At 30.7% G+C, this 26723-nt stretch overlaps 1 protein-coding gene across 1 annotated transcript in view; it reads right to left on the bottom strand.

The window, feature by feature from the left end:
• LOC147072353 (uncharacterized) overlaps positions 1-26723 on the bottom strand; it is a 255419-nt gene that overhangs the window by 209619 nt on the left and 19077 nt on the right. Inside the window, exons 3-4 of the mRNA XM_085946675.1 lie at positions 9466-9649; positions 8062-8175 (exon numbers count right to left, since the gene is read on the bottom strand). Coding sequence (XP_085802801.1) covers positions 8062-8175; positions 9466-9649 — 298 coding nt within the window. The remainder of the gene's footprint in view (positions 1-8061; positions 8176-9465; positions 9650-26723) is intronic.

Here is a 26723-nt window from a genome sequence, read left to right on the forward strand (position 1 = left end):
CGACGAGTTTTTAAAAATTACACCATATAATAACATGGTATTAATGCATGCAAGGCAGATCTATATTTTATGATTTAACACTTTTATAATATTGTAATGAAACGAATATTACCCAAAAAATAACCCTCTTTGAAAATATCAATAATTGAAGCTATGAATATTAAGGGTCTAAGTGCTGTTTAACGGTCGAAAATGAAAAAACTCGGATATTATTGCGAACATAGTTTAGCTGATATTTTGTAGTTTTTGTAAAAAACGTACCTACATGCCATTATAATTTATTTCATCATGTCCGATTCTAATAAGACCATATGGGACTCCACAGAGTAGAGGTTTGTATTAACAGATTTTGTTTTGATGAGAAATGGATATCAGCCACTTCCTGACTCAAACACAAATTGAAAAACACAGTGTGTATTTTCCAGACCCAGGATTCTAGCATGGGTCTCACGACGCTATAGGCTGACGCTTAAGCCCCGCGGCCATCGTGCGTGTATATTGTGGGTGGCCATTATAATACCTTGTTTTATTTCATCTTTGAAATTAAAATTTCATGACCACATAATATATTAATACCATAAAGGAGTATACAACATCATGCTAAAATTGAGATATTTGGTACATCAGATGTCCGTGGTTATAACATTTTTTTCAAAATATTATTTTGTAAACACATTCATTATATTATTTCAAATTTTAGACTTTGTAATCGAATCAAAATTTTGGATAAATTGCAACATTTTGGGTTCCGTATTTGCCTTGATATCTATATAACAGTTTTATATATTGTTATATAAAGGTCCATTATTTTTTATTAAAATATTAAATTTTGATAAAATTATTTAGATTTAGATTAAATTAAGATATATTTTTTTTAAATATTAAAAATTTGAATTTTGAACGTAATTTTACATGTCTGAAAATATTCAATTGTCAACAATCCGCCAATGAAAAAATTACTTTATATTATTATTATTATTATATCATATTATGGAAAAAAATATTCTTTTCTCTTATTATTTAACACTTTGATATTATAATGTTATATACATTTTGAAATAAAATTTAGGCGGAATCATTTAAATGTATGTTATTATAAAAATTGCTTGTAATCATTATTTTCAAAATCTATATATTTATATATTTTTACGCACAACAACATAATTTTAGTAGATAATATTATATATTAATATTCAAAGCTGGAAAATAAAAGATATCAGCCGTTTAAGGTTACATACATAAACAAGTCAAAATAAAAATGAGTAAATTTCTTAATATACATCATTTTGGTGAAAGATAGAAAAATAAATCGAAGTCTGCTGTAATATGATCCACCGTCGATGTAACTAAAAGACAATTTTATCTGGTTTTGATGGAAATAGTTAGCAAGTTTATTTTTTTATGTATTTTGCCAGAACAGTCTAATCAAGTATCCATGCATATTATAGCAAAGAGCTTGAATATAGCCTTCAACTTCCTAATTAATTACACCACCACAATAAGTCACCAGCGATCTACCGTTATAAAAATAGTGCAAATAGTGTATGTCATTATTAGATTTATTTTTATATATAGTTTGATTCCTTACTATATTGGATTTAATTTGATATCTTGACTATTACAAGAAATGAAAATATAATAAATATTAAATCCTACAGGTTTTTAAAAAGGTTTGTCGATAGCTATTTTGGTTGAAACACCATTATCAAGACTATTCTTGATAATGGTGTTAGTCTTGATAATGGTGGTACAACCGAAATAGCTATCGAGAAACCTTTTTAAAAGCCTGTAGAATTTAATATTAATTATATTTTCATTTCTTGTAAAATGGAATTCTACCAAGTAAATGCTAACTCAATTAATAGTCTTGACTATTAATATAAAGCAGGAATACTATTTTATGTAATAAAAATACTTTATGCTGTCATCAAATGTTTAAAATAAATATAAAGGATAATAAGGCTTCAAAAATATATAAAAAGATTATCTACAACGTTAAAGGAATGTCCAGAATCATGCTTTGAAAAATGCAATAAATGCTCCATTTTGACCTACGCTGAGCATGTCCCCCCTTAATGGTTCTATTCGCTATTTACAGAGAATATATTTTTTTAAAGAATTTACACCAGCTCGTTAAAAAATATGTAAGACTGCAAATGTGGTTGAAGAGAGATTCCATTACTCATGAAAACGAAATAAATGGTTGGCACTTTTCAACAGCTTCAACGACTTCTTTAAAACCAAGCGGTGATGTTTATGTATGCATTTTGTACGTGAACGGTGTCGCGGCAGTCAGCATGTAACTTTTATACCTCGATAAACTCTCGAGAGTTGGAGTTAACGGGTTAAATCTCGACTTTTACGATTTGCTACTATGAGAAGGAAGTGTTTAGAATGATGCTCTCGTAAGATTAAACAAGAAATTTCCTGCGATACTTGTGTAATTCAAGGGAAATTTTTTACACTTTTTTATTAGCAAATGAACCCTCATCACTAGTGAAATAAGTATTTTGTCATGAAATGGTACATAACGACCGTTTTTTTTATTATATAAAGATTTGATGACAGTATAATTATGTATTTATAATATACAGTTAAAACTAAACTATGTAATAAACATACATAACTTGAAAATACCTCACTAAAAAAAATCATAATTTGAAAAAAAAATACAATGCTCGACGGAATTTGAACCCGTATAACCACCGGTATCGCGCCAACTGTGCATTAACCAATTATGCTACGAGCCTCCTATTTAATTGTGCCTGACTGTAATTTAAATGTATCTAATACGTAATGCGTAATATGACTCCTTCTATTATACTCTATCTAGAGTCAAAATTTACTTATTATAGAGACAAACGTCAATATTTATAATATATGATTTCTTACAAATAAAATTTGTGATACAGCTCAAATTAAATTATTTGATTTCAGCTTCATAAACTTAATATAAATGGAATTTTATACCAATCTTACTACTGTGAAGTTTGGAAATTTCTGTTTTAAAAAATCTGGTAAAAGTAGGTAGGTACCATATTATCATTCAACACGATTTTTTTTTAAATTTGACAAGAAATAATGGTTGAAATGTAATAGGTAAGCACACAAGCTGTCTAATTGAAGTTTAATTGCATTTTTAAATGAGATTACTTAGAGAGTACTAGTTGTTCATAATTTATTTAAGGAAAGTACACAACTACTAACTTTTGATTTTGGGTTGGCACATATTGTATTGAAATACGAGGACTTTTTACTATTTTGTACTTATTAATATAAATTTTTATAATAATAATGGTATAAATTTAATTAGTTTTACATAATTCCGGATGAAAAACATTTGCTAATACCAACTGCGCCATGACGTGTGTCTTAAGATAGTTAACTTTATTTTTCTGCCGATAGATGTTACTATATACTTACTGCAATTGTCATAAAATCAACAAAATGGCATTAAAGTCTGAATACTTTCATTCTTCAAAAAATGTGTATAATATTTTTATAATATTAAAAAAGCGATTAAATTCTAAAAATACGTAAATGTAGTAGAGTTACAACATTACAGAAGAGAAAGTTTAAATAATAGTTTTAATGAAAATAAAATACAAAGTGTATTAATAAATACCACTTAGTTTAATTAGTAAAATTAGAACCGGTATCGTTCGATTCAATTAGTCATCGTTAACTAATGCTCCATTTGGTAGCATTATTAATGCTGCCATAATAAGTACTAGACACACAATGTATTTTATTTAAATTAATAATATGTCATTACCTATAGGAAGACTTGGTATTTAGCACCATTAAAGAAAATAATTTTAATATTTCGTCACAACTACCTACCAAAAAATTGTAACTTCGTCACTGAATAAATCTTGCTGAAAAACATTTGGGACATCAGCATCTATATTATAAATCCAAAACCTAACTCCAAAAATACCTAACCTAAAAATAAATAACTATTTTTTGTCAAAATACCACTAACACATTTTTGGGTTAGAAATTCGATAAACAACATTTTTGATACATACCTAGGTACTCATTAAAAAGGATAGTTTTGTTTTACATGCACCTACCTATATATGATACAATGACAAAGATAATATGATCGTCAGTGGAAGCATAAGTCGGAATGAAGGTAGGTATTATAAAATACCTTCTCCTATCCTATAATTTCTGCCAAGAAACACAATACAGAGAGCCGATGTTAGCTTCGCGTATAATATTATGTCGAACAAAATTAAGGTATTGTAAATTTGACGCAGGGATTTGCGGTATGCAATGGTAACTCAAAAGGGTCGTTTGAGCATCTGATAAAAGCGCTGAAATTACGGTGACGTCTAAAGACGATGAACAAGGAAGGTATGGCGAGGATGCGGAGGTCATGTGTTAATAGAAGCCTTCATTAGACCTTCGCAGTGGTGTGCTCGTAGGTATATACACTAGCTTGAAAGCACATAATTATTAAAAAAATAGATTTATATATCACTGATAATCGTTTTTATTTTTATGCTACGAGATTTTAAAGAACGCACGAATTTCATTCGTAAACACAACTTTTGTCATTAGTCTTACACTTTTACTTCGGTTCATCCACACCCACACCCACCGCTTGATTAGCACATTATTTCTAAAGACATTAACACTTTTTAAAATATCTAGCTCATTCATATTCAACATCGACATTTTTTTATGAAATTCCATACTTTTCCAGAGTTTTCTATCCATTTGTCAAAAAACCATTACAAACTCGCTAAATGCATTTCATAATATATTGACTTTGATTGATTGAAAAAATATTTTTCCTACGTTTTAACAATTAATTGTTAATATTATATTTATTACTAGTCATAAATGTTTTTAAATTTGAGTACAATATTTTCATTCAAAAATCATGCACCAAATAATAAGCAATGCACAATGTACATTTATTTAACTTGTGATGATTGTCATAATATTATATTGATATAAATAAAAAATCTGATTGTATTGATAAATTTCTCTACGGAAGGAGTATGAGTAAATAAATTTAAAAAAATAATCCTACAATTATATGAAATTACGAAACATGGTCGCCAATATTAACGGAAATAATTGCAAGATGAAAAGAACTTTTTATATACCACGTTTTTAAATTTTGTGTTGAATCATATAAACTTGAAAATTCTATATATCAATAATTTAGGACAAATAAGCCAATTCAACAAATCATTTTTTTTGCTATTTTGCAACAAACAAACAAATATATGAGACTGAAATGTTATTTTGATTTCCATAGTAACGCACGCATATATTAACAATTTAGTTGCTTAGCAACCAATAATAGTGGATTGGATTAAGGATTTCTTCCGAAATAACTTTTCATACAAAACAGAATTAACTGAAAATGAATTCAATTCTACTTAAAGATGGCTAAAAGTATTAAAAGAATGCATTGGCATCGTGTTTTGATATATTCTAAAAGTTACAAATGTCTAGCTAGTCGGGAAGTTAGTTAAAAATAGATTACAAGATTTGTACAGGATAAACAACTACTGGACAAACAAGAATATGAGCTAAGAAAAACGTCGTAAAATACCCGAGTTGCATATTTTAAGGAAATTCCATAGCAGTTTAAGTGGAACGCAATGAGCATTAAGTCACGTTCGGTGAAAATATTTTTTTGTAATATGTACGAAGTTAACTGTGTATAGCATTTATTATTCATAGATAATATAAAATAATTGATACTTAATAATAATAATTGTGATTGGTATTTTTAATGGTAAAAGTGATAGATAATAGATTCATCTTTGCTTTACAAATTGACAAGACCTAAAAATAAGTTATGAAAATCAGTAAATAAAAAAATATGTTAATATTAAATAAGATGAAATGGTGTTATATGAAAAGTGTACCTCTATTTTGAATTCATATTCCGCTATAGATGCCACTGATCTTTGGGTTAGGAAGGTTTTCGCAACCAATCGAGCGGAAACTCAATTACCACGAGTTTACAACCAATCAGAGCATGGATTGCATTTAAATGTGATGCGAGGTATAGCGGAAATGGGATATATTTTATAGATGAGATACCGACGGAAATCAAATGTACGTTTTCCTTTATATTCTCTATTGACAAACTAACATAAACATACTTCTATCACATATTCCTGCAGAATGCACGTTTACTTTTGAAGGAAGACAAAAACAAAATAATAAATGTAGGTTCACGGAATTTTTTGGACAAAACAGGTTGCTCGAGCGGGAAATGTTAGTCACGTATTCTTATAACTTATAACCTCTATTTATTATATTCGAGAATCTTTTTGCACTTATTTCATTCTACAGGGATTGTTTTTGACATGGGTATAGTAATAGAATCCAACAATAAGTTACTTAAACAGTGTTAGGGACGGTTTTTATTTTAGTCTATATCTGAGAATACAACCAACACCTTTTTTGACAACATACATCTAGAAACAATAAACTATTTTTTTATACAACTAATAAGACACAAGATTTGAGAATGTAACATTTCATGACGTCAGTTAGTCCTTAGGGAATTAATTTATACTTATCTTAATTTAATATACAAATACCAATAACCAATATTGTAACGAAACTTGATATGCATTCTATTAAGAACTACTAGTTAAAATTGTCATAATTAAGTAGGATGCCCGTTGCTTCATTGGAAAAGCACACTGGCGCGAATTCAGCGGTTACAGGTTCAAATCCCATCGGGCGTCGTATTTTTTCTAAAATGGTTTTTTTCTATATAAATATAATATGCATGAGATGTTTTCAAATGTGTTCTAAAAACAATAGTTTGATCAAAAAAATCTTGCAAAAAATATTTATTATAATATCTCAAACTCTAGACTAAAATAAATATGTTTTTTTCTTACACGATGGTGATTTTTTTAAGAAAATAAATAATTATTGTACATTGCAAATATATTTTTAACCCTTTCTCGTTTTAAATGATCGATACTATTATAATGTTCTCATTACAAAAATAGTGTCAGAAAAATAAGATGAGAGTTTTGTAATTTTGTGATATATCTCATAAAGCCCCTCTTGCTCATTCGTCACAAGTCATCACATTATATCAGACAGACACTCTCTTACCCTTAGGGAGTCACATCATACTATATGGATAACCTCTTATGTTCTCATACACATGCTACATTTTATATCATAAGAAATAATTATTAATTGGTACACACTAGAGCGGACGGTGAAGACAAATGGAGGACACTGGCTCCATGTCCGCAAAATTGTACGTATGCAGCTTGCCGTACCATAGTTCACCATGGACTGCTATTTCGGAAATACAAGGCCGTGTAGCATTGAGGTGAAATTCACGTCTAAATAAAACACTGGAAAATGGAAAATCAAGTCGTACAAATATCTCATAATAATGACAGCGTTATCAATATTAAATTAATATTCTTAGTGAATCTAATAAAATTGTAACATTTCCGTCCGTAAACAAACGTCGCATCTAAATGGCTATGTAGCATACACACAACATCACGGTGAAATGGTCTACGAACAATGCGTCTTTTTTTGATCGTAATGCTATACGGCCATCCATTTCCGATACAACAGCTCACGTTAAACTGTGTTTCAGCGGTGGCTCTCGAGGTGCAGTGTGTAAGGCATTGACCTTCCATCCGGGATTTCTGGGGTCGATTCCCGGTGAGGACAATACATTTATATAATTTTCTCAATGCTTGGGTCCTTGGGTGTATGTGATTATTCAAAATTACTAACAAGCACCTTGTACGAAAAAGCAAGGACATGGTTATTATTATTAATAATTTAAAAAAAAATGTGTTTCGGCGAACTGCATGCGTACAATTTACATGTAACCCACTGGGTCAGGATAGGGGGAGGTGAAAGAAGTTCTTAATGGAGGATAGGACCCGCGTTGGGTTGTTAGACATCTGATGATGATGACATATTTTTTGTTCAAATAATATATTATTTTTTATAAGTAAAAATAATATATTATTTTTTATAAGTAAAAATACAACACAAATACATTTTAATAAAAAAGCTGTGTTTTCTTACTCAAATATAAGCGTTGTATCTCCATGGTCAGAAAATAGCACAACCGGTGGAGCATATCTCTCGTTCGCTCCGCAAAGCTCTGTTGTGCCAAGCCTTAAGGCACCTCCCACACAACTATAAACAACGGAAAAGCACATAGATTAACATGAAACATTTCAAAGTAAACTCCATTTTTTTCATATTCCGGGCACGATTTAATGGGTGCTGATAAAATAACCGAAATATTCTGGTATTAAATGTAAATAAATATCTGCCATTTTATTTAAATCAGAAGAAAAAAATAGTCTGAACTAAATAAATAATTATTGTTTGATTAAATAAAGAGAAAGATTATTTTTGTGTGTTTGTAATTCTACTCTTCATCGTTAAAATAAAACAAAATAATTATTTATGAGCAGTATCGTCAGCTCCAATAAAACATTTGATTATAATTAAACTACTAGAAAAAATACCTGTGACAGTATCATCTATCAATATTCTTGGATTTAGCTTAGATCTACATTATTATTACAACATTACCTTTCCGTCAATCTGTCATAAATTAATTGTAATGACGTTTACTATTTTATATATACTCGACATGCTAGTACTGCACTGCCATGCTAAGTAAAAAGACAATATTTTTGATTTTAGTCTCAAAGTGAAAAAGATTATGACAAAACAATCCAATAATCTTACATATTATAAAAGAAAAGGTAGATAGTTTCAAACTTGGGTTCTCATTTCACTAAAACCAAAAACACTGTCTTTTTATTTAGTAAGGCAGCGCATCTGTCAAATAATTATGTGAGCATCCCATTATTTTATTGATCCCGATTAAAATAAACTATTCATTCATTTTTATGTCAGCACATTTTTCAAATTTATATTTATTTATTTAGAAAAAGAGTATTCCGGCATTACAGCGATTGGCCAATGAGCCATAATACATAATAAATACAAAATTATAAAAAATATCTGAATTACAAATAACAACTAATATAACAAAAAAAGTAGAAAAGAATTATATAAATAAATATATATAAATTATAATTTAAATATAAATTGTAATTAGCATTTACATGTATCTTTTCTTTCACCTTACCCATTTAATATGTTTTATCACTGTCTTGCTCTCTTTTACACATCATGTATACTTATATATTTTTTTATCAAAACATATATCTAAGGTTTAATTAAAACATTGTTTTTCCATAAAAAATAATTGACAGTCAAAATCATTAAAGAAAAAAATATCCCATATTGTGTCCTTTATCATGTCATGTTATCTAACATCTAGTGGCTATACCTATGTATTATTTAGTACCATTTGTATACTGGCATGCCTGTCGTCTCTATATGTCAGTATGGTCAATTGGTTATGCAATTTGTTATTAGCGAGGGTTGAAATGATTCGATACTAACCTTGTACCGTTGTGATGGCCGACTGCAACGAGTCGGTAGAGCTGTATCTCTACTCGCTGTCCAGCGGCCGGTTGCAAACGATATGAGCAGCGGCTTGGACCTTCAAGAGCTGGAGACTTGATCTGGCCAGAACTACGACCAGACTTGTTGCGAAGCACTCGAGCTTCAATTGTCATGTTGCACACTGAAACAAAAGATTACATTTACGTTAGTATTAGGTTTATTAACGTATGAAGGGTTTCGAGGGAAAGAGGATGATGAGGTGAAATAGGCAGCTGTATGGATGGATGTAGATGTTTATTGTCTTGATGTAGTAGTACAGAAAGTTACAATGGTCGGATTAAAGACTAATGGTGTAGACTGTAGGGTGATCGTGGTGAGCTCGTGCTCAGACCGAGCCGCAATCTGGTTCTGACGACTACCGATCTACTGTTAAGCAAATGACTGTGTCGAGTGAGGAACTCGAGTAGAGTAGTGAGTTGAGTGATGAACTTAAGATGAGTGGTGACAAGTTATGGATCGTCCATCTATTTGTACCAATGAAATCAATAAATTACAAGATTCATTGTCACAATTAAATACATCATAATATACACTGTTGATCTAGGTTATGATTGAGGAAATGCTGACAATCGCGTCCGGCACTCTGGTTTTATTTTGACAACAAAATATGAATGTACACTTGTAATGATTGCTATACATATTATGTATGAGCTCTGAAAATATATAATTTTAAAAATCTCAGAAAGATCTATTATACACAGAAGAAGTCTATTAGAAAAAACCTTAAAAAATAGAGATTCAAACTCACTGTTTTCTGTAATCCACCATCTATTTAAGATTCGTGCGAAATGATTATTATTACAACATAATATTATTATGTACGAGTATTATAACGATATCCAATCAACATTCGAAATAGACTGGAACGCACTAGAGTAGCTTCGGTTCATAAAATCCTCGTGACTACCGCTCCGTCTCGTGGAAAATGGTGATCCTTCATTATCGTATTTTATATTTTTTCATAAAGTCTAAAAAGAAACTTGACATGTACAAACATATTTCTATAAACAATAATGGTTTTTATGATGTTTTGCTACAAAGTTTTCATGCGAACTTAATAAAAATGATATAAATCGAGATTAATGATAATTTTGTACCATTCCATAAGATTTAGGTTTAGCTAGGATAAGCCAACCGACTTCTTTAATGTCTATGTATATTATTTGATATATTTGTTTAACTAAGTAAACAATCGGAAATAATACATTATTTCTAGATAGATACAAAGCAGTTAGATAAATCAACGAAGAATATCATTATCATTTTTCGCCTGTGGCGCTGAAAAACCTTCCTTGCAAAATCTTTAATAGTATGGTACGAGTACATCAGATATTTAAATACTGTTATTGTATTGGTTCACTTAGTGTATTGGATATGTGTAAACAATATATGATAAAAAAACTCGCACACTTATATTTTCGGAAAATTCAAGCGCTCCGGTTTATAAACTTTTTTATTTCGAGCACTGTATCCAATGAAGGAAACCAGCTTTGTTATTTAACCAATTACGAACACCACACGGGCATTGGAACACGTGTGTTTAAATCTAAATAGGTACACTTAAAAAATGTATATTTCAGAACTTTTTGAAAGTTACGTATATTTTATGAAACTAATATTCATAAAATATATTGTATAATGTATTGAATATAAATGTGTTTAGATTTAAAAAAAGAATGTTTATATCTCTATATATATAAAAATCTCGTGTCACGATGTTTGTGGTCGAACTCCTCCGAAATGGCTCGGCCGATTTTTATGAATTTTTTTATGTGTATTTGTTAGGTATGAGAATAGGTCAACAAGTATATTTCATACCGCTAGGTGATTAGGGTATCTCTATCCAGAAATTTTTTTCTTTTATTTTTTTGAAAATTTCTTTTTGTACTTTTTTTATTATTTTGCATCAAAAAATACTTATAACCCCAAATTTTCACGCTCCTACCCCCACCCTCCCATTTTTTAATCGCGATTTTATTATTTTTGTATGAACAAATTTAACCGTCGTTCGTATTTCAAACAAAACGAAATTATTTATGTTGTTGAATGACAGATGGCGCTACGTCCGAGAAGAATTCAAGAGAAGCGTCGCGTCATTTTGACATTTCATTCGGCATATCACAACGCAGTGCGTGCAAAATTTTGTACGATTTATTTTAATTTATCGATTTTTATGTACGTGTATTACAGTGCACAATGCCAGCAAGACGCAAGAGGGGAAATTTGGGCCGTTGAACGAATAAAGCAACAAACATGCGAAATAGTAGAGCAGAAAGAACAGACGAACAAATCCAACAAGATAACAAAAACGTGCGTATAAGCATGTCAAAATTGCGTGCATCTTAATCACAAGAGGCACAAGCTGAACGAAATCAACAACGACAATTGGAACGGAGCCAAGCGCGCCGGTTCGTAGTTAACACACGCAGAGCAAATAACCGACAACGCCAACAAGTACATCGAACATTTACATCTGCTTCGTTCCTTCGTCTCGCATTCGATTACTGAATTATTACCGATTATTGAATATTACGCTCATCTGAAAGTGCTGATTGGTGCTATTGAGAAAGAATGTCCCCATTGTCATGCGCTCAAATTCAAACATGAGTCAGCCGGATGTGTTGCGCATCAGGAAAAGTGCAACTACCAGAAATTGAGATACCACCAGAACCATTGAACGGCTTGCTCATAGGCACGGTTCCAGATTCAAACCTGTTTCTGAAGTCCATTCGCACATTCAATTCATGCTTCCAAAAGACTTCGTTCGGAGCAACAGAAATAGTTCACAATACTGCGGCAAATGGTCAACAATTCCATTCTACGTTCAAAATCAAAGGCCAAGTATACCACAAAGTAGGCTCATTGCTGCCAATGCCAAACGAACCACATAAATTTTTACAAATCTACTTCATGGGCGGTGAGGACATCAATCACGTGGATGCACGTTGCGGCTACAATAGCCTCAATTTGCCTAATGCCAGGCGCATCGTCGGCGAACTGGACGCCCTGTTGAATGAGCACAATGAATTATTGAAATTCTTCAAAGCACACATGCACGAATTGCAAAGTGACAATCACGCTATTGTCATCAATCCTGATAAAACACCAGCTGGAGAGCACGTGCTTCGATTCAATGTGCCTGTTGTTGACGACATTGCTGGAATCATGGTTGGCGTCCGCACATCGACGCGAGAAATCGTGATTCGAAGAAGAAACAATAATCTGGAGTTCATCGCTGACACACACCGTTCATACGACGCTGTCCAATATCCGCTAATTTTCTGGAAGAAACAAGACGGATATTGCATAAACATTAAACAACGAGATCCTGTCACAGGTAATTCATTCATTATGAACATCATTACTCATTTTGAATTGAGAAAATGAATAGTTGATGTTTTTTTTTATCGGCGGTCATCGTCTACAGCGCTCTATTCCTCTTTCTGTCATATATCCCATCCCCACATACTTACGATACATTCGTTATTTTTTATTTAACAACCAAAATATTCACTAGAAATAATTTATATGGCAGAACAACGTTTGCCGGGTCAGCTAGTAATTATTATATTATTTGTTTCTGTAGACATCCCCTAAATTTATGATTTATTATGGTAACATCACTTGCATGGAGGCATGATTTCATCAGGTCATGGCAGGATTTTACATTATAAAGCTATAAATGCTTTGTACAGGGGGAAGGGTGGTGAAAGAAAAACTCCTTCAATTTATACAGTGGTTTGAAAAATATTCCAAGAAATTGTATGACCTGTTTTTGTGCATGATGTTTTGACATGTTATTACGACGCATTGAAACAAAAATTATTTTTAAGCCATAGACAGTATGAGGATATCCGCCGTGATTATTGAAATTTTACAAAAAAAATCTGAATAAACAATATTTTTTATTGATTTAAACATACCACCGAATGACGTATGTAAAAATGCGCCAGTGACCAGACTAGTTGGATCAATTTGAAATTAAGCTTCATTTAAAATGTTTTTTTCATCATTCTTTAGTTGGATCCATGGCATGAAAGCTTACATTATGTTCATTGTTTATTTTGCTTTCTCCAACGAGTTCATAAGATATTTAACTCGTTGGATCCATTAGAAATTAAGCTTTATTTAAAATGTTTTTCATAATATAATATTTTTTTTATATTTGTGATTGCCAACTATAAAACAGAATAAGTTGCTTGTAGAATAAGTGCTGCATTTGTGATCAATTTGATTGTGGGTGAAATAGATAAAACATACATATTATTGATTTGTTTTTTTTTCAACATTCTTTAGTTGAATCCATGGCATGAAAGCTTATATTATGTTCATTGTTTATTTTGCTTTCTTCAACGAGTTCATAAGATAGTTAAATGCTTATAATAAATCTTAAAAAATATATATTAGATACCTAGATCTTTATTATGATATGTATATTCAGTCTTGAACGACACATGCTAATTAGTTTATATCTGTTATAATATTACTCATACCAACTCAACGAAGCCTAAGAACAACAGTTTACTGAGTTTCAAGAACAGATGCTGGATGCAGATATTAGTATAACTTTAAGAGTAACGGGGAGATAAGGAATAGGATCATAAAGCCAAAAGTCATACTAAAGGTGGCGTTTGACATAAGTCGACCACGTGCTACTACGTATTAGATGAAAGGTTCTTAATCTAAATTTTATTGGATTCTGTCGCCTAAAAAGTCACTAAATGTCACCCACAGAATGTATAAAGGAGAAAATAATGACAAGAGACGCTGAAAATCAACTGGAGAGTGAAAGAAATTTATAGAGTTGGCGTATAATAGCGTTAATATGCATCCACAATTACTAAGAATATGGATTAAGAAGCAAAAGTTTAAGAATACGTCTACATCGACACAGTTAAATAACGTTGTAAGTACCTATATCGTTTGAAAAAGAAAATACATATATTACGACGTAACTTTAAAAGTTGTAATATATAACACAAGTTAAGTAAGTAAGCTCTATAAAGCTATAAAAACTACTATGATGCTTCTTCATAAACTGACTGGTACATTACCGTAATGAAAAACGGAATACATGAATAACGAGCTCAGAACTTATATTATATTGAAAGTATTAAAACTTTTTTTTGCAATTATTATATTGCAACATACTTTCGTATCCTCAGAAACATATTTCGCATATGTTTTGTATATGTACACATTACATATAAATATCTAACAGGCGGAGTTCTCTGAGCGGCAACGCCATGAAATATATCCCGCAGCAAAACGTTTCCTACTTCACAAATAAAAAAATCTCCCCAATATACTTGCATCCAAGTTACATTGCCAAAATATGTAAGTAGTATTTTATTTCATGATATATATAGTCCATATTATGATTTATTTAAAATGGAACGTATATTTACATGTATGAGTTTTTAAAATATTTAATATATAAGATTTAAAAATATTGAATGTGGTTTTCATTACAATATATTTAAATTAGTAGTACAGGGTGCACGTTTGAAGGAATAATGCTGTAGTAGGTAGGTGAAAAAATGTCCTAGGGCAGTCATATTTACAGGACTTGTGGTTTGAATTTTGTTACACTTCAATAGTTTACCTACTGTTACAATTTAATGAACAATATATTATTATAAACCCCCTCGCAATTGCCCCAGAGTGGCAACGGGTTATCCGTATCTTTAACTTCAGTTAAAGTCAACTGTTTTGAAGAAGGGTTTATAGCCGGAAACAGCTGTCAACGCAAGTAACTTAATTAAAGTAGAATTAATAAAAATAACTTTGTTTCAAAAGCATTAGAATGGAGTTCTACCACGTAAATGCCACTTCAATTAATAGGAAGTTTAAGAGCCCACGTATCTTATTTTGGTCAAAAAGGAAAAAATTGAGGTATATTTGGGAGGTAATGTTGAATAGTCTGTAGACTTTGTAAAACTTAATTATTAAATAGTTTATGACTTTTCATAATTAAACTTTCCCGTTTACGTAAGTATTTACTTTCACTATATTAGATACCTAATCTATTATACTGCCCCCATCAGAAAAAAGGCAGCTATTTGTCGTCACATTTTGAGATATTAAAACATTTATGTTTTTTCAACTTTTCTTAAGAGAATTTTTAATAATGTGGGTGAATATTTTGATTTATGGCATAAGCAAAAATCAATATATGTTCAATCTATGCAGTGTTTTTGCTTATGAATCTCTTTATACTGTCTTCTTGTTTAGAAAAACTATAGTTTTTGCAAAAAAAAAATGAAAAACAATATGTCGATTTTTATACTGAAATAAATTTTATACTGATTTTCACTTTATGTCAAGGGTCTAAGACGATTTGGCACCGCGAACTGGCCTTCGGCGATTGGTTTCCGGTAATTGGCCGCCGGTACAATCGGACGCCGGCCCAATTGGACGCCGACCCAATTGGACGCCGACCCAATTTGCACAGTTGAATTAAATGCGCAAAGGAATAGACGTACGTTACGATTTGCTGGAGTAAATAAGCAAGTCAGTTTAATATGCTTCCATCTTCTAAGTATTCATTATAATATAAAGTCGATAAAGCGCTGAAATATAATGTTATTTTCATTCTAACATCTAACATTATTTTTAATATTTGTTGTGAATATAAATAAGTACCCATGTATAGACAATAAATTAATTGATTATGCACATCTTTAAGTTTTAGCTAGGGAAGAATTATTTTCTTTTAATAAACATCATAAGGCATAATAATTATTCTCAATCTATATTAAAAATGTGTCAAGCGCGAAATGTATAAGGTACAACTACTGAAAAGATAGAATCATATTAAACTGACTTGCTTATTTACTCCAACATATCATGAAGTACGTCTATTCCTTTGCGCATTTAATTCAACTGTGCGGCGTCCAATCCTCCCGGAGGCCAATTGGGTCGGGGTCGAATTGGGTCGGCGTCCAATTGGGCCAGCGTCCGATTGTACCGGCGGCCAATAACCGGAGGTCAGTTCGCGGTGCCAAATTGTCCCATTCCCTTATGTGAAGGTTCAGAATTTCATGTAGAGTATTATCCGTACACTAACTCAATTTGTGATTTTTGTCAACAAGCTGCTCTTTTTCTTATTATCCTGTTATCCGTAATTATGTATTTTTTTGTGTACTGCAATTTTTTTACTTCAATACTCACACTGTATTATTTATAAGTACTTTTATTATGTATATAGTACCTACATTGGCCAATGGCTGTTATGATTGTAATATCATAATATTGTTTTACTCATTTACTCTGAAAAAAAACTAAGGTGAATTTTTAATTAAAAATATTTCAAACAAGAAAAGAAAAATGACAAAACGCGATGTTTCCCTTGTACTGTTATTACCTTCAATAATAATAAGTACAAGGAACTACAAACTGCGCAAGACTTTTGGCAAAGTTCACGGCGGGAAAGTCCCACAAATCTCGTATATGAATTTTGCAAAAGTTTCTTCGCCCAGAGCAAGGGGTGGCTAACTTTACTCTTGTTAGACGTTTGTGGCAAATAAATTTCAGCCTGCACCATTGTGATGGCTTTTTTTATAACGCAAGGGAGTGATTTCTCGGCCAGGGCTACCATTGACTGAGCACCGACTGCGTAGTAAGACATTGGATTTTATTATTGACATTTATTTTCCCAAAATAATAACGATACACTGCAGCCCATTCTATGTAATAAGACTAGTGCGGACCGATACCTACCCTTAAAAATAAATATTGCTTACGAATATGTATTAAGAAAAAACATCTCAAATAATTTAAAAAAAATTACCACATTTATCTATTCCAGTACGGATGGAAAACATATTATGTAAATACACTGAATAACCTATAATATTGTTTTCAGTAAATCGCAAAAATTTATAGGTGTTATTTCAAAATATATGAGTTATTTCAAAATACTCGACTCGGTTTTGTGTAACGGTGAAAGTTTATAATATAATAGTTTATATTACGCCCGGCTCTCCCCAAATATTTAGTTACAACGTCTACTTGAACTTGCTAACTATTTTTAATAAACTGTTTCTTTTATTTAACAAGTAATTCACAAGATATTTTGAAAATGTAACATTCTATAATATTGAATATACATAACCACCTCAGATATAAATATAACTACGATTTTTTTCAAATGTGATTTTTTCTAGTGGGTATTATATCTGTTTGTATAGTGGGTATTATAGGTGTTTTCAAGTAATGTATGTTAAATTGTATAATTTATTAACGAGTGGATAATGTAATCATGTTGATACTGCAAAATACCATCCTTGTTATTAGTGATTATTTAAGTGTATGAGTTTTAAGATAGTGTCAATAATATAGGGCCGTCGTATCGAAAGTATCAATACCCGGTTTTCGTGTCGTAACGAAAGAGAAATATTGAAGTATCCGTGAAATACATATTTATATTTTTTTATAAAAATAGATATAAAAAATATTAAAACTATGAATTAGTCAAAAATCTCATAAACAATCGTTAGAAAACTTAATTAACTAAAATTAAATAATAAATATGACTATAAAATATTATGCTATATACTTTAAGAAGATAAAATATACTATAAGAGATGCGGTCCGATTCAACAAATTCACATTTTATATCATTTTTTTAAAATTGTAAGTTTATTTTTGACTTAAAATAAAAAATATTTTTCTTTTTAATGTTTTCAGATACATATTTATTAATTAATACATTTGAAAATGTAAATTATCAAAAAAAAATCTCAAATAGTAAGTTTACTATTTTTCCGCTAGGTGCTTCTTTAAAAACGGCTCAGTAACTTAAGCCGCGCGGCCACCGTATATATTTAATGAACAAATTCATACCTAAATTTTATTTAATTTTATGTAAGTAATTTGAATTACCTATATAATAATTATATGTATACTTATACTGGCATATTCACAATTCGATTAATTTATTTGAGTGTTTGGAACTGTGCTTAGATATTATATGTTTTTTTGCATTGTTTGTAGTGTTAGTATATAGAGCGTATTGTTCATTTAGTTTGTTTTTTTATTTAATTGGGAATAAGATCAATAATACATAAATTGTTGCATATGTCGAGAATATTTTTTATAATTAAAAAATACTCAAGCAAAACGCCTGTCAAAATCATCCACGTAGGGAAATGTAGTATAATTATTCACAGCACACGTTGCGCATCTGACGCGTTGCTGGCAGTTGATAAAGAAAATAGCCATATGAATATTTATCTAACTATTAAAATAATAATAGAAAATCATAATTTATCTTAAAATATGTTTAAATTAAAAAAAAAAACCAATAAACGCTGACACAGCCAAACCCGTATTGTTATCCCTTATGCCTCGTAGACTATTTAATCGTAGATGTTGTGAAAGTAATATTTTTCGCATTATTCTCTCGCATTTTTTTAGATGGAGAAAAAGATGATTAATGAACGGCTTGTAATCAATCTGGTTTGCGAAAGTTTCGGTGTTGCTGCCACAAAACTAACAAGTCCCTAATTGGAAATAGCAATATGGTCAGCGAGCACAGCTTTCTAGAGATTTGGTAGCTAACCCCAGAACAAGTTGTACAGTTAAGTGAAAACTTTTACCACATATCAATTATGAATGGCGGGTTATTGTGAGATGGAATTGTGGATTCGCTGAGGCATAGGGGCCATAGGGCACAAAACATTTGCACAACTGGGAAAGGTTTGTACATATTTAAGTTACGTATTGTGTCTACCTAACATATTATGATGTGTGGTGCAATAGTTTGCTTCAGAAATCCGAAGGAATTTAGTCAAACATTCAATGTAGCCAAGCATTGTAATATATCAATGGCGAAGCGTTGTATTAAATGTAAATTATTGAATTACTAGAGCCGGAGAGTTTATGTACATAGAACTGCGTTTCTCAGAGAAGTTTATTATGGATGAAATTAGTTAAAGATTATATTTTGTTTATTGAATAAATGAATGATTTACAAAGTGTAACTAACGTAATCATCCGGACCGGTTGATATCTAACAAAGTTATGTACGTAAAATGCCTGGCGGAACGCAGTTATCAAAACCTGTAGAAACCTTTTAAATTTATGTAGTGTAAAATTTAAGTAGTAAAGAAAGATATTGTTTTACATTTCACATATTATAATTTTAATGGAATACATTTTTATTCAGTAAAACTAATAATTTTGATAACATTATCATTATATATGATATACTTAAATAATATTGAGTATGTATATTGCTTAATCTCGGTGATTAGTATGAAATTCGATAATTCCATGAATTTATTTTATATTCGGAGTTTAATTATAAAATTAAAGACAAAGTCTAGTGGCCATCTTTCAGACACTTTCCAGCCCGTTTTAAGTGACAGAACTCTTGATAATTATTATCATCAGGAATAAAAGCGAGCAGAAGGAAATTTTAATTTCAATTACTGAAATGGTTTTTGAAACGTAAAGACTGTACTTAAGTGGCAGCGGTTTTACCTAAGCCGCCTTAAATAAAAAAAAAATACGTAAGAAAAATATTATATTATATTGTATTTATTTATAATATTTTCAAAAATAATTTCTTCTAATTAACTTTATATTATTATATTTTGTGGCATGACATAACCTTAATAAAACTCAACATATAAATAAACATAATATTTTATTACATGAAACATTTTTAGCATATTTTTCAGACAAATTTAAGTTGATTAAGTATGATTTTAAAGCAGCAACTAAAGAAAATATTTAAATAGATCATAGAGTTTTTTCGGCTAAGAAAGCTATCTGAAATGTTTGGCAGAAAGTTTTATCGAATTAATTTTTTATCTGATTGAAAGATCTTTGTCACAATATTTAATTAGATTTAAACTTTTAAAAAGTATATATAGTATTTTGTCCTATTCTCCTTTCCGTTCATCAGCGAATTGTATTAGTATAATTAATGTCAACATAATTCTGAAAACACTCATGAGAAAATAATATAGCAAATAAAAAAAAATATGAAAAAAATAAGACACCCGGCAGGATCGAACCTGCGTCTCTTGGGTATCGCGCCCTGTGCATTACCGCTATGCTACGACTGCCATGCTTAATTCCGACATACTTTAACTATTGCCCTTTTTAATACCTGCTCATAAGCGCTCAATTCGAATGGTACATTCTTAGAATCTTATGAATTATTCGTTGAATAAAAGAAATAGTTAAGACGGTACTTCAGTGAAACGGCAAATAATTTAAAACTTTATGTGCGACGAAATTTTGGACTCGCTGGCAATCGGAGAGCGAACGTCGAGCTGTGAACACGTCAATTTGTTTCGTGATGGCGACGTGGGTATTAATTCTTAAATCGTGTAAAGATGACTAAAAACGTTACCCATTTACTTGAAAAAGAAAACATGCCAATGGACAATGAATATATTATTATTGTTACTAATAGAACAATAAACAGAACATTAAATGGACGCATGTTGGATTTATATGATAAATTATATTTCGTTCGGCACGCGTCATTTGCACAATCAGCGCATCGCCTAGCCACGATCTTTTTAGACCATGCTTCAATGCATTCAAAATAATTAGTTTCTTATTTTGATAATTTGCTGTAGGTTTTGAAAGAGTGCATTTTCCACACAAAGAATATGTTATGCAAATACTAGCTGCATGGAAATGCACGAGAAAATGCTTCCCGCCTTTTAAAGTGCTATGTAGGTTAAAAAGAATATAAACGAGCTAGATGTGATTTATGGTTGGCTAAAGTCGAATTACAGCATGTCAAAAAGGGAGAAAAGCCAACGTCCCCACCGCCGTCTTACCGAGCAGGAAGATTCAAATATGGTTTTACGTAACTTTTACGGTCCCGACTTTATAGATGGCATGTTCTAGGATAGTCGCTCTTTGAATTTTGATCTTTTCCGCTGTTTTGTGCGGCAGTAAAGGGACAGGACAGGTAGAATGGAGCGGCTTACTGTTAAATTTATGACGATAACTGAATATTTCCCCTATCTTATCTTGTAAGTAAACTTTGCGAATAAGTGCTTTTGACATCTATGAATAAAGTTGTAATATTAAATTGAGAATTACTAAGTCTAATGTTTCAAAAATAGTGTATATCTTAGAGACCTGGCACACCAAAGTGACACAGTGACCTACTAATATAAGTTGTGTAAAATCATAATAAAATACAATTATATTTACAAAATAGTATGTACTCGTATTACCGCAATTACTGTAGAAGGAAAATAAGAATAATAAGAATATAAAAAGTTATTTTACCACGTTTTTCTTAGCTCGTATTCTTGTTTGTCTAGTAAATATCTTGCAATCGATTTGTAACTAACTTCCCGACTAGCTAGACATTTGAAACTTTTAGAATATATCAGAACACGATACCAATGCATTCTTTTAATACTTCCATCTTTAAGTAGAATTGAATTCATTTTCAGTTAATTCTGTTATGTATGGAAAGTTATTTCAGAAAAATCTGTAAAAAGTAGAAGATTATTATTGGTTGCTAAGGGGGTGGTCCTAGGAACTAAATCATTAATATATACGTGCGTTACTAAGGAAATCAAAATGAAATGTCAAAATGACATTTCAGTATTCTATATTTATTTGTTCGTTTGCTTTTTATTTACTTCATATCAAGTACAACTTTGAGCATATGGAGCATAATAATTCAACAGAAAATTTAAAAACATTATATGTAAAAAGTTCTTTTTATCTTGTAATTATATTTCTCAATGTACTCGTACAAAATTAGGATAATATTATCTTTGAAAGGAAAGTTTTGAGAAGAATCTTTGGGGGTATTCAAGAAGATATCATTTTGAGGTCGAAATATAATGAGGAGCTGTACACACTTAATGGGGGCGAAACGACCACGTGACATATGAAAACGCAGAGAATGCGCTGAATCGGCCTCGCGCATAGAATGCCGGAGAATATGATAGCAATGCGAGCTATGAACTCAACTTCCGAAAGCAAGATAAGACCTGGACGGCCGAAATTGAGATGGCTGGACTGCGCCATAGGAGATTTAAGAATGCTCGGTTAAAGCAACTGGAGAGTATCGGCGCTGGATCGTTCAGGACGGAGGAAGTTTTTGAAGAAGACTAAGACCCACCAAGGGTTGTAGTGCCATAAGTAATGGTGGTATTTTAGATTTTTATATTATTCGATTACAAATATAATTCTAGTAAGGTTCTGATTGTGTGTTTTTTTTTTAATAATGTCCGATCATACTATAAGCCTTCACAGAGTGGAGGTTGTATTAACAATTTTGTTGTTTTTACGAGAAATGGATGTAAGCCATTTGCTTATTCTATTAGGCTCGCATTATGGATCCAAAAACAATATGTGATTTTTTCGCCAGAGCTGGGATTTAAACCCGGGACCCACGCTATTACAGGTGGCCACGCTATCCACTCGGTCATCGTGGGCGATTATTAAATTAAAAAATATTCATTAATATAATATATAATGAACAGATGCATGTTATGATATGTAATATAGATAACGAATATACAATACGGGATAAACTTAAACACGTGTCGAGAATACATCATACGTCGAATACTGACAACTGCTCTCGGGTTATGCATTGATGCTCATTTAATATTGGTGTATTGAAAGTTACAACACACACTATTGCGCGTATATAATGCGTGGGTCATTTTCTTGCGTCAAAAAGTAGTGTTTTAATTGGAATAATTATAGCCTATCTGAATTCTATTTATTAATCTGTTTTGCAGGAATGCTTTACTTTTGACCTCTTGGAATATCACCGAGGTACTGTAGTTAACATAACAAGTTAATATTTATACATAATTTAGAAAAGCCTCATAAACATACATTTAATAAAAATCCTTAAAAATATGTTAACCTGAGTCACGGTTCAAATCATACTCGGGATTAGATTTATTACGTGATGTATTTTTAATGAAGCATGTTATAACATTATTGAAATCTTGTAGATAATTCAAGTCTTAAATAAACTATATTCGTATTATATTCATTAAAACACCATTTATAGTTGTTAGTAACTTCATTGATATTAAAGTTTGCTATGTATGTTGATTATATTATATCCGAGATGTTTATAATAATTATACATTTATTATAAATTATTGTTTATGTGTTTGTTTTATGATTATACTATTTTATGACAGATATCTAAATCGATATGCGATATTAAACTTTGTCAAACGTATATTTCCGGTTATAATACAACCGGATATTATTGTTTGAGAAGAAATAAGATTGATCTATGCCACGGATTATATTTTCGGAAGATAAACTTTCAAAGTAAACATTCTTCATCTCAGAGAGAGTAAAAAATGGTGATTTAGCGGAAATGAAACTTGAATTCTTGACTTTTAGTTGTTTTAAAACAAACGCGGATATTTGTTTGATCAATACAAATGATACGAATTTAGCATGATATTAAAATAATGGGATTCGGTTAAAAGTGACCTTAACACGTGTGTTAAAATAAAATATTACGATTTTTTACTGCAATATTATTTTTGGTAATATTTTCAGTAAAAAATGATATTTTTTAATTTATTTACTGTAATATTATGCGAGAAATAATAAATAAAACATATAATAAAGAGAAAAGCAGTATGTTTTCTTTCGCTTTTCGTATAAGCTTAATTCAAAACTACTCTTAAATATACCATACATAACCCAAGAGATTTATGAACATATAATAAAATGTCTTCAGCGTGTATTTTATAATCTAATTTTACAACGCTCCGGGGTTATAATATTATTTAGTTATACTCGTAATACTAATATACATATTATAACATATTACGTCAAAATATTATTTTTTACTTTGATGGTAAGTAAATCTCTTTTTGATAGGTAAAATTCGTTGAAAATTTTATAGAAAAATTAATATTAAGCTCAAATTTAGACAGGTGGGTGGGTGGGTGGTTATTGTGGATCTTAAATCATATTGTATATATTGAAAATATTACGCAGTTATAATAATAAAATAATTTATGATTGACAAAGTAATGGATACTGATAAATTACACTATACAATAAATTTATTTTAGTTTAATAAATTTCATTTCAGTTGATTTTAATTAAACCGTATATGTTCCTAAAATATTATATTTATAAATAATAATATTTTAGAAAGTTTGGTTACAACTCGGGTGTGGAATTTGAATTTTTTGTATATTTTTGTATATCGTGTAATTTATATACATATAGTCAACACTGTAACGAAATTCGATAAGCATTTCATGTAAGAACTACTAGTTAAAATCGTCGTAATTAAGTAGGATGAACACTGACGCAAATCCAGCGGTTACAGGTTCAAGTCCCATCGGGTGTCAATTTTTTTTCTAAAATGGATTTTTTCTAAAAGGTATCTAGGTACCTATATGCATGAGGTATTTTCAAATTCAAACAAACAATAATTCTCTCGACCATGTCCAATCCTAATAAGATCATATGGGCATCTACAGAGTGAAGGTTTGGATTAACAGATTTAGCTTTTACGAGAAATGGATGTCAGCTACTTGCTCAACCAATTAGGTCCATACTCTGACTTATACACAAATTTAAAAATAATATTTGTACTTTCCAGACCCAGGATTCGAACCTGAGACCCACGCGGCCTGCATGAGTCTAGCAGTAATTAAAATTGTAAAATTGGGTGTCGTATTTTTTTTGTCCTAAAATACGAGTTTTTATAGTGGGGACATGCATGAGATGTTTTCAAATTATGAATGTTCAATATTTATAGAACGTTACATTCTCAAATCTTGTGAATTATTCGATGAATAAAAGACATAGTTCACAGAAAATAATAATATTATTATATTTTCCTAATATCTACCTAACCTGTTACAACTTACAACATATTGCATACTTTCAAATATATTTTGAACATGGAATTTCTTAATAAAATATGATTCATTCAAAAGTAACAACTTAAAATTAATAACGTATATTTTATGTATTTAGATACTATTCTTTCTTTTCCTAAATTTTAAATACGAATAGAATAAATGCTTATGCATTAGGATGAGACTAGGAGCTTTAAGTATTTTGATAATATTAGGGTTGTCCCGTTTTTGGGTTTATCCGGGGACGCCGCCAACAAAACAAGGGCAGGGTTTTGTTTTAGTTATCAAGAAAGATAATGCAATGTCTAATTTATTGCGCTGGCAAGATCCTGTGCCAGTGCCAAAAATACATTCGGGGTTTGTAAAAACAAAATAGGGGAAAACTCGAGCGATGAAAACCCCCCTTTCCCCCGAAAAGATGTAAGAAAACGAAATAGCCACGAAACAAACCACAATCTAGATTTTAGAATATGATATGAATGTATTTTATTAAATTTTTGAAAATATTCATAATATAATACTAAGTAGGCATTCGATTTTAATCTACTATAATAAAATCGTGGACTTTACCAACATGAATTTTATGTCATGCAAGTTTTAATTTTTATAATATATGGTAAGTATATAATTACATTTATGATGTTTATATAGGTACATAATATTATATTTATTGATTTAAGATTTGCTAATTTTAGACATCTTTATATTATTATGATGGTAATTAATTACCTTAATTTTATATGATTTTGTAATATGAGGAATAAAAACAAATTTTGTTTAAATGCACAGGTATTTCATGAGGAAGTGGTGGCCTAGTAAAACAAATATCTGTAATTAATGATATTTGCCTAATGAGACTGGGTATACTAGCGATATGCCTCTACTTCATTTATCTGAAAATGGATTACGGAAATAAAAAGTACCTAGACCATAATGCAAAATCAATAAGATAGACAACATTAAGACATAGGTGCACGCATATGTATCCGAATCCCACATCACTATTCTTCCAATACTATATGACTACTTTACCCACTGGTGATTATTAAAGTTATACTTCTTTTCGCGCGTTTAGTAGAGGGTAAAATTGATAGCTGCGCGCGCACACCGTTACGAAAGTGCGACATGATGAAGTTAGCCGTGATCGGGGTATACCCAACGCGCATGTGCGAATCAGTTAGCTGTATACAAATGCAAGGTACTCAGCATAATACGTGGTTATTGTTAAAATCCACAGTGAAGCAGTTCATTTACCTATTATATTTTATTTTTATTTATTAATTGTCAATAATTAATTATCTATATACACAGATATAATTAATTTTCCCCATATTG

This window comes from Rhyacophila brunnea, unplaced genomic scaffold (genome assembly GCF_057557595.1).
Source record: "Rhyacophila brunnea isolate RB1 unplaced genomic scaffold, BYU_Rbru_1.0 scaffold_2, whole genome shotgun sequence".
Classification (NCBI taxonomy): domain Eukaryota; kingdom Metazoa; phylum Arthropoda; class Insecta; order Trichoptera; family Rhyacophilidae; genus Rhyacophila; species Rhyacophila brunnea.